General features: G+C 43.5%; 1 protein-coding gene across 1 annotated transcript in view; it reads right to left on the bottom strand.

Annotated features, from left to right (window-relative positions):
* The window catches only part of LOC307238418 (partitioning defective 3 homolog), a gene marked incomplete at its 3' end in the record, with an annotated part of 153,843 nt that overhangs the window by 94,210 nt on the left and 48,602 nt on the right, over window positions 1–11,031 (bottom strand). The window contains 3 exon segments of the mRNA XM_080011387.1: window positions 417–560; window positions 1,220–1,407; window positions 4,185–4,368. Of these exon segments, the coding sequence (XP_079867513.1) occupies window positions 417–560; window positions 1,220–1,407; window positions 4,185–4,368 (516 nt within the window).

Genomic DNA, 11,031 nt, shown 5'->3' with positions numbered 1-11,031 from the left:
CTTTTGACAAAATAAATTTGGACTACCATTTTCCCCGTTGTGTATCTGAGTTACTTCCAGCTGAAATTCCCATTGAGATCCACTGTATTTCATGGGAACATGGGGTCAGGTCTGATAAGATCACGTGGGGTCAGATACTGAAAGTCTGCTGGTGGTGTTGGTCCAGACTTCTGAAAGTCACTTATCCAAGCAAATAACAAAAATATATACTAGTGATCTGTCTGAATACCTTTGATGATCTCGAAAACGGGGATCTGTGAAAAAGGTTTTTTTTTTTTCCCTCCAAAATCATGAAACCAATATTCACATCAACACTCTCAAATCGAAGTGAACCATCAGCAGCAAAAGCCCAAACTAATGATTTGAGTGTTGATAGAAAGGTTTGGAGTACAGGACCAAACCCCGGCGGCTCGCACCTGGTCCTGCCTCTCCAGCCAGCGGTCCACCATGGGGTGCTTGGCGCTCAGCGAGGAGCGGGCCGTCTCGCGCTGGAACTCCCTCTGGTTGGACCACGTCCCGGCGTCCCGCGGCAAACTGCGGTACGTGTCCAGACATTTACCCTGAGCAGATCAAGATAAGATAAGACTTTATTAAGACCCCGGAGGGAAAATGCAGGCGTTACAGCAGCAAAAAAACTGTGCAGTTGAGGAAGAGAAGCAAATTAAAATAAGATGAGAAATAACCCGTACGTACACGTCCTTCTACACAAGCTAACATGAAGGAGCACCAAGCCAAATAGTGACTAGTGAGCCCATATGGTATCCAGTAGTAACAACAGTCATAATATGGTATCCAGTAGTAACAACAGTCATAATATGGTATCCAGTAGTAACAACCGTCATAATATGGTATCCTATAGTAACAACAGTCATAATATGGTATCCAGTAGTAACAACCGTCATAATATGGTATCCTATAGTAACAACAGTCATAATATGGTATCCAGTAGTAACAACCGTCATAATATGGTATCCTATAGTAACAACAGTCATAATATGGTATCCAGTAGTAACAACCGTCATAATATGGCATCCAGTAGTAACAACCGTCATAATTTGGTATCCAGTAGTAACAACAGTAGATTGAGTGGCCTCCTGTGATAATAGCAGCAGTCCAACATAATAAGGGTGATAGTACTGCAGATCCTAATAAGTACAGCGTCACAGTCTAGTTTGTGCAGATATCAACAGTCTTGTGAGTAGTTAGTGTTGGCGCCCACCTTCCTCTCCAGGCTGCCGGTGCCGCTGGCGTGCCGGACCTTCATGAAGCCTGCCGTGGTGGACCAGCGCGTGGGGTTCCTGCGGGACGGCAGCTCCTCGGACGGAGCGCGGGGCTCGGAGCCGCCAAACAGCCCGTTAGGGGTGAGGAGGGCGGGGTCGCTGCTCCGCCGCACGTGGAGGGGCATGTCTGGGAGAGAGAGAGGGGTTCAGAAAAACAATGTCTCTCCATAAATCTCTATGTATATATTTTCAATGCATAAATATTTTCAGTAATGTAATAAATTACTATATTAAATGATTTGTTTATTTTACATTTTAAGGCTAAATCAGTAAATATATATTTTAACCTCAACAATGTAAATTGTTCTATTTTTATTTTTTTATTTTTCTAATGCTTATATCAATCAATAATGTAATAAAATACTATATAAAATTATTTGTTTATTTTCCAGTTTTCATTTTAAGGCTAAATCGGGAAAAATATATTTTTACTGCAACAATGTAAATATTTCTGCTTTAATAATAATCAAAAATATATTTGCATATCTGATACTATAAACAGCAAAATGTAAGGAATGTATTGTTGGTATTTTAAATTATTTTCACTGATTTGTATTTAAAATGTAGAACGGACATTTTTCTGCCCAATTCTTTGCGTTGTATTTTTTATTTTTTTGTGTTTTCCAGTCGCTTTGTCAATGCAGACGGACGTATGTTTTCCATGTGGATAAAACGTTTAGGACACAGCAGCAGAGCAACGGCCGCAGCTCTGCAGGTGCAGCCGCAGCCGCGAGGACGTCGGCCACCGGACAAGCGTGTCAAAGGTGCGGACGAACAGGAAGGAGGATTAAAAGCATCATCACGCCGTGATCTGGATCCAAAGAAAAACAACAACAACAAACGTCGAAACTGGAACCGCTGTGGTGTTCGCAACGCTTCCATTAAACTGTCGGCGAGCGGGGGAGGAAGGAGGGGAGGTCAGAATAACAGCAGGTCCAGAGGAAACAAACAAACAAACAAACAGAGAGAGGGGGAGGAGGGGGAGACAAACCCTCCTCTCCCCGTTTGAGTTTTTATTGTTGTTTAAGAGCCTGAAACACTGAAGGTCAGAGATGAGTGGTCAACACAAAGAGAGGGAGAGAGAGAGGGATGAGCGATGGAGAGAATATGAAGTCACATTCCCACAGTGGAAGGACGGATCAGTCCACACAGGAAACACCTTTCAGCCGTGTGTGTGTGTGTGTGTGTTTATAATGTCGACAAATATTTGTCTGGTGTAGTTTGAGTCATTACAACGGTGTGTGTGTGTGGGGGGGGGGTGTCAACAGGAGCACTGGCCGTTGTCATGGTAACCAGCAGCATCCAGGACTCACCGAGTGACAACGTCCTGTTTATTTTGACTTAGATATTATTTCCTGTCTGATTCTCTGAGGGGATTTTAGTGTATTTAAAGGTTATACACATATATACACATGTATATAGACACACACACACACACACATTTATCTATGTTTTTTTTGTATTTATTGACTTCTATTATTACTATTATTATCTATTTTTTTATTAACATTTTTATATAAAATGTTTTACTTCCTGTTTCTCCCCTCTTTACTTCCTACTTCTAGCCTCTTTATTTCAAGTTTATAGCGTCTTCCTGTTTCAAGCCTTCTTACATCCTGTTTCTCGCCCCTTTACTTCCTGTTTCTCGCCCCTTTACTTCCTGTTTCTCGCCCCTTTACTTCCTGTTTCTAGCCTCGTTACTTCCTGTTTCTAGCCTCTTTACTTCCTGTTTCTAGCCTCTTTACTTCCTGTTTCTAGCCTCTTTACTTCCTGTTTCTAGCCTCTTTACTTCCTGTTTCTAGCCTCTTTACTTCCCATTTGTCTCCTTGTTCCTGTATCTAGTCTCTGACTTCCTGTTTCTAGTCTATTTTGTTCCCATTTGTGTCTCCTACTTCCTGTTTCTAGTCTTTTTACTTCCCGTTTCCAGTGTCTCACCGTATTAAGACTTTTACTTTTCTGAAAGATGTAATTAAATGTTTGTATTGTTGTTTGTTATTATTTTAACTGGTTGCCGTGCAGAAAGGCAGACGACAGCTGTAAAAACAGGACTGAACATTTGAATGAGATGAGGGTTGAAGAGCCAACACGACCTTTAAGTCCTCAGAACAACCCACTGCCCAGGGCAGACAAAGCGCTTCGCCAACGACTCACTTCCCTGTCAGCGCTGGAATCGAACCACGAAACAAAGCCGTGGCATCCGCCCCCCCCGCTCCCCAGGGGCCGCGCCCCACATCCCTCCCACAATGCACCAGTGAAGGAAAACTACTCTCATTAAACCACACTAAGTGGAGGAAGCACCGCAGAACATTTACATCCACATCTTGCCCTCTGCACACACACACACACACACACACACACACACACACACACACACACACACACACACACACACACACACACACACAACCAGACAAATAAACGTGTGTGTGTAACAGTTTAATCGGTGCATTCATTTGAATTGTTTGGTTGTATTGTAAACCGAATATATTTTCTATCTTCAAGTTAATTCTTTGTCTGTGGAATATCTACAATTTCTTTGTAGTTTTTTAATTTGATTTATTATTGCTTCTTGTTCATTCTTTTATATACAAATATATATATATATAGTTCATTGTTACTGTGTATTGTTTGGTTTACTTCCTTTATTATATCTAAATATGCATTTTTATTTGTATTTTCTAGTTAATTTTGAGGTTTACTGCATATTACCTTTATTATTATTATTATTATTATTATTATTATTGTTGTTATTATCATTATCATTATACTGTCTAATTTGGCTTGTTTTATTGCCGTTTGGGAGCTGCTGTGACGCTGCACTTCCGGGATGAACAGAGGAATAAAGAACAAAGGTGGAGGTGACCAGGTGGAGTTTTCCCGTCGCCCCCTGGTGGTGGGACCTACTGGTGCGCAGCGCCGACGGCGTCACCTCGATCTCGCTGGCGGCGGCCTGGTACGGCTGGAAGGCCGAGGCCACGCCCGCGCTCAGCTCCGAGGCGAACAGGTCCGGGCTCTGGGTCCCGGTGGAGCTGGCGCTGGTCCCGTCGCCGCCGTGATGGGGCTCCTGCTCGTCAAACACCGCCATCAGCTGGAGGAGGGAGGGAGCTTTAGACATGTGATGATGACCACGCTCTAGAATCCTACTACTAACTCATACTAGTACTATTACTGATAACAACAACAACACTCCGATCGGACCAAACCAGATGTTTGCCATTGGTCCAAATCTGGGTGCCCCGGGAAACCACATACAAAATCACAAACGGTTTATTCAGCCGAATACATTTTCATGTACGAGAAAACTGTCGTGTGAAGACTAGTGCAATTACCATTATATATATATATATATATATATATATATATATATATATATCCCCCATATAAAATGAAGAGAAATATACAAAAAGAAATGCCAATAGAAAAACAAAATTGCCAATTACAAAAAAATACATAAAATAAAAAACAAACAAACTACAAGGTGTGTATGAAGTAATAAAACAAAATGGCGGCTTTCCCCTCCATCCTTCCTCTAATGCTTCAGTTTATTTTCATTAATATTTTATTTTTTATTATTATATTATTCTGGGTGCTACATTATATTATATTATATTATACAATATAATATTATTATATATTTTCTTACATTTTATCATAATATATTTTATTTTATTATATTATAATATATTTGATTATATTATAATACATTTTATCATAATATATTTTATTATATTTAATTTTATTATAATATATACATTATATACATTTTATTATAATATATTTTATTATATTAGAATACACTTTATTATACTTTATTCTATTTATGAGCTGAACAGTTCACGCAGCAAGACGGACTAAAAGTTGAGACAAAATAAAAGATAAAAGGATAAAAGTCACTGAGGTTTTTGTGTTTGATTCTGTTTTGTGTGAAGAAAGTAAAAAGTAAAGGTATTCACACGGACGCGGAACAAGCTGTGGCAGATTAATCAATATTATTGATTTATGGCTCATTGTCTCAGAGCGATGAATGAGGACGTGGATCAATGAGGGAGGGATTTGGGATTCAACACAAAGGAAATATGCATTTGTTTCTGTTGTTCTGCTTTATTCTTATTTGTTATTCAAGTCATTCTTCTTTGTTATTATTCTTATTTGTGTTGTTGCTCATTAATAACCTAACCTTCATTTTTATGTTTATGGGTTTGTTTGTTTTGTTTTTAGGGGTGTATTATTTGACATCATTAGTTGTGTTGTGTACTTTCCTACATGATCCTTGTTTTATTGTTTTTATTGTTTTGTGTAAATTTTTTGGATTATATTCACTGTTTAATCTTAGGTGTATTCAATATTTGTTAATTTATTTTGTTGTTAATTGTTTTATTTTAGGTTCCTTTTTCTGCTTTATTGGTACTTTTCAGGTTTATTGCACGTTTCACAATGTTGCATTTTGACATTTGTTCTATTCCATTTTTTTTTAAGTTTTATCATATAGTTCAATGCACACACACACACACACACACACACACAGGAAAGGTCAAAGGTCAACCAGCACTAAGAGAGGGAAGGGCACACATACACTCCTGTGTATAAGTGTGTGTTTATTCAACAAAATGTGTGTGTATCCAAGTGTGTGTGTGTGTGTGTGTGTGAAATATGCTTTTCTCACAATGTTTCACTGCACGACCAGCTCCGAAATATCAGGAATCATGATTATTATGATGATGATTATTATTATTATGATTATTTTTACGATTATTATGATAATTATGATTATTCTTCTTATTATGATGATGATTATTATGATCATTATTATTATTATTATTATTATTATATACATGTATCCCAGCTGTGATGCGTACAGAATCGGCCATGTCATTTTGTGTGATTACAGTGAGTCAGCAAAGAAACTGCCAAGAAACTGAAGCCACTGAAGGCACTGAAACCCCCGCCCCACCCGCCCGCCCCACCCGCCCCCGCCCATCTGCCGGGTGTTGGGCTGCAAGCTGCTTGGCTAACGCCACGCACACCCTGCAGACGCAGATCATCGTTGCTGGCTTCTCCTGAAACATGGAGCCAGTCTGACCCAGAGCCTCCATCACAACTACCTGAGGTCACAGGTTTCCTGGAGGACTTCAACCTCCAACCTCATCTGTGAACTGAGCTTCAAAACAATTGATAAGCGGTCCATGAAGAGAATGACATCATCAAGGCAGGTAGATGTACAATAACTCATATTGAATATTAAAAATAAAACAAGTCCCGTCAGTAAAGCTATTTTAAAAATAAATATTTAAATATTACGAATGTTATTACTAAAATCTGAAAAAAACCGTCCGTGAACAATAAGTAACAAGTGCAGCCGCTTGAATTAACAAATCACTAAAATAAATTAATGATCAAATCAAAAATAAAATAAATATATCAAGTAGGTCTGAATAAATAAACGTTTGTGGTGTTGCTCGTCTGCTTCGGGTCTGAACTCAAAAATAACAAAAAAAAAATATATATAATAATAATTATAAACTATGGATGGGGGGGCGGGGCTTAGCTCTGTATCGAACAAATGTGATTGGTCAGAAGTGAAAGGTCAGCTTTAGATCGTCCAAGCCGATTGGCTTTCCCTTGCAACTTGCCGAGCGTGGAAATGAGCAGATCTGAAGACTCAGAAATGAAATTAAAAAAAGAATCATCGTTATTGTTTTATCGCCCAGAACTAACTCAAATGTTTCAGGAATTATTTTCACCGGACATGATGACCGGAGAGATTTAAATGTGCCGGACGGAAAAAAAACAAAACTGTCATCACTGCATAAAGGAAACTCTGATCAAACACCGACGGCGGATTCGTCTGCGTCACTGGACTCGTCCAGTTTGGAGAAAAGGCTGAAACCGTCCTGCGGTACCAGATGAAGAAGAAAACAGCAATAAACTCACATGCTACGATGCTACGATGCTACCAGGCTACGATGCTACCAGGCTACGATGCTACAAGGATACGATGCTACAATGCTACGATGCTACGATGCTAGCTGTGTCGCTCGTTCGGTCAGTGGTTCAAGGCCCAACGAGGCGATTTTGGGACATATTTGGGAAAAACTTTGAGGAGCGATGGTTCAAATTCCATCCTGTCCTACCAGGTCCCACAGCACTGCCGTGAAGAAGAGGCGTCGATATCGCGGGTTTGTCCCCCCCACCCCCTCCACCTGCGTGTGATTTCAGAAGGACGCCGGCTTCCCCGATCACGGGGCGTGACACGGCGCCTGGCGGCGACATCAGTGATCTGGAGTCATCAGCAGCTCATCACCTGGTTTCCAACAGAAACCCTTCTTTTATTACCGGTATTAATTCATATTCAGATTTAATAATTAACCGTGTACCTTTCACACAGAACGGCGAAGCGGGATAACTGAGCAACACTCCTGCCTTGAAGAGGCTGTGTGTGAAAGTGGCTGTGGCTGCTTCGGGCCGCTCGAAACCGCCACCAAAACCCACAGAGTGCAAAGGGCGGGGTCAGCACGCCGCAGAGAGCTTTTGAAGGACTTCCTGTTTCTGAAGCAGGAACACGGGCGAAAAACGATGGAGAGAACGGATCCAAACAAACAGCGGCGTCGGAACCCGAGACGCCGGCCGCAGGATACGAGGAACCGGGAAGGTTCCGCTGCCTGCCTGGCGTACCTGGACCAGCCATTCAAATCATACAAATACAGAAAAATGGGGAATAAAATGAAGGAAAATTCTCATCATGCTCCTACGTGTATTCAGACATCTAAGGCCGAAGACAGAAACAGGAAGTCACATGATCACAGCATCTGAGATCATGACATCACATCTCGTGAAGAGTGTGCTACGCTTGGAGCTCGGGCGGAGTCTCTCGTGAAGCGTGTGCTACGCTTAATCATGAATAGTTTCCTGGGAGTTGACGTCGCTGCCCGAGCCGACCAATCGATTAGTCGACTAATCATCCCGTCCCTAGAGGAAACCCACGTCAACATGTGGGGGACATGCAGACTCAGCAGAGTTCGAACCCAGGCCGCCACCGCGCCACCGGGCCACCGCGCCCCGGCCTGCAGGCCAGAAGCTTGACCCAAACTTCAGACACTTTTGGGCGTATTAGAACCGGAGACGTCTGCTGCCACCAGGGGGCGCCAACGCGGCGTGTTTTCTCGGCCTCCCGGTGCGCGCGCATGGTCGGAACCGACCCCGGGTGGGCGTCGCCGTCGCTTTGGCACGACGCGGGAAAGTGGAAACCTGAGGCCGGCCGCGTCGTGTGACCGCAACAACGGGGAGTCTCCGGCGTTCCACCCCCTGCGGTCAACGCTCACTACCGCCTCACCAACTGAAGCCTCCGGAGAAACTGCTCCGTGACCCGTCATGAAAATGAGCTGGGAAAGGGGCGGGGGTGCGGGGGTGGGGGTGCGGGGCGGTTGGATGAGAGACAGATGGAGATTGACACGTTCGGCCAAATTTGGAGCGCGAGCACCGCAACCCGAACCTCCACAGAGAGCCGGGGACGCAGCGGGGGGCCGCCCACGGTGACCTTAACCCCGGGGGGGCGACGTCCCCGTCAAGGACGAGGAGCCGGGGAACGTCAGGAGCACGGGACGGCGGGGGGGTGGTGGAACGCTGTGCCACGCCCGGTGGGAACCCAGCGCAGCCGGGATTTAGCAGTTTTTTGGGGGGATTATCAGAAACGCTTGATATTCTGCAGCAGTTTTGTGTATTTTCTGGAGAACAACGACGGGAACTGGCAAAAAGCGGCATAGAGTCGAGGAGAAAAGAGCATTTCTCCCCCCAAACAAGCACCGACAAAGGAAAAGTCTGACGTCCATCCTGCACATGACGGTGGAGCTGCCAGGTGGGGGTGGGCGGGGGTTCGACTCCCTGCGGGGCTCAGTGGGCGGGGCCACGTCCGTCAATCACATGACGGATTATGGTTTCAAACTGCAAAGCACAGAATTCCTCTCAATTCCTGAATGAAGCGCGGCGCACGCACACAGACACACACACAGCGATGTGTATGTCTGCTTCTCATCCATCCATCCTCCATCTATTTATGCATTAATCTATCTTTCCACTTATCCATCCATCATCCCTTCAATCGATCCATTGTCAGCACAAATAAGAAAAAACCCTTTTCCCCAAATCCCTAAAGTCAATCTATAACCGTAAAAAACAACAGACCGATGGACAGACGGACAGACAGACAGACAGACAGACAGACAGACAGAGTCTATATCTGTGTCACACTTTTGTCTTTTGTTTGTTTTTTTTTACTTTCCACTTCTTACTTTTGTTTTATCTTCATGTTTTAAACTTCTCCCGTTTCTTGACTTTTATTTTTTTTTTATTTTACTGTGACTGAATTTCCGCACAGGATTAATAAGGTGTAATCTCTAAGAGTTATGATGATAAAATAATAATAACAAGATAATCATAAGGTTTCTTATGAGACCTCGACCATACCTGTGTGTACTGCGGTCGCCGTGTTTCAGACACCTTTAACCCCAAAAAATGTCAAGAAGGAAAACAATAATAAATGCAGCTGCAGGCAGAAACACACGGGGTCCCGTTAAGTCGAGTTGGAGGCGTTTTGCAGTTTCCCGGGTTCTCTGAAACGCAACGCGATTTTCCGAGTTTACTTGAACGCTGCCTGGGCCTGTGGTCGCCTGGCTGCTCGTCTCGTTTCTTCAGTGTGTTTTTTTTTTTAATATTGTGACTGAGCTTAACGACTGGATTTCTGGACAATGGCTTCTTGATTGTCCAGGTAGTTTTTCAGTGACATTTCTGTGTGTTACCATTGCACGGCTTCTGTTTTTTTCCGACGCCGCCTTGGATTTTGAACTCATCATTGAGTGGCACATTACGGTGCTTGAGGGACGCGCTGACGACATCTTAAGGATTGTTTAGTGTTACTTTTTCTATTAATCCGGCAAAGTAATGTGGACGACGGATTTCAAATATCAATCTAACAAATCTACTGACATCTAGCAGGTAAGAAGTTATAGAAATATACACGAACGAGACTTACTGTAAATATCATTTATAGTAAATAATATGATTATGTCATAAAGTGTCTTACTGTAAAAATCATTTATAGTAAATAATATGATGACGTCATAAAGCGTCTCACTGTAAATATCGTTTCCTTCCAAGACCAACTGAATATTTTGGCTCAAAGTTGTTTGCTTTTTCACTAATATCTGCTCCGTTTGTGGATCCATGTGAATGAACCGTCAACCACCAGGTCTTTGTGACAGTGCGGTTCAAACCAGTTCTGCTGAACTCGCTGTTCCAGATCCTTTGAGGCTTCAACACCACACCCCCTGTGGAGGCCCCGCGCAGGCAGCGCTGCTGGGACGCGGCTCGGCCTTCATTACAAGGCGTTTCTGCTGAAACCCAACGTCACAAACAAAGAGAATTGATTTTGAAAACAAACAGCGACAGTATCAGTGTTGACAAATCACCTCCCTCTCTCCCTCTATCTCCCCCCCCCCCCCTCACCCTCTATCTCTCCCCCCTCTCCGTCTCTATCTTTCGTTCGACCGCGGCGCCAAAATAGATTTGTTCCAGAAAAGAAACATGTCAGCCTCTGTCTTTGTTCGCGCTGTGATTTATGGGACGAAACGTTCGTCTCAGAGCGCCGGCGGTTTGGGCGGTGCAGCAGGCGGCGGTGGCAGGAGGCGGTGCAGCGGCAGCTCGCGCCCAGCGGCGGGCGGGGGCAGCGGCCCGCGCCCAGCGGCGGGCGGGGGCAGCG

Source organism: Zeus faber (assembly GCF_960531495.2).
Source record: "Zeus faber genome assembly, chromosome: 12".
Taxonomy (NCBI): Eukaryota; Metazoa; Chordata; class Actinopteri; order Zeiformes; family Zeidae; genus Zeus; species Zeus faber.
Note: the sequence above shows the minus strand (reverse complement) of the source record. Positions and strands in the feature narration are given on the sequence as shown.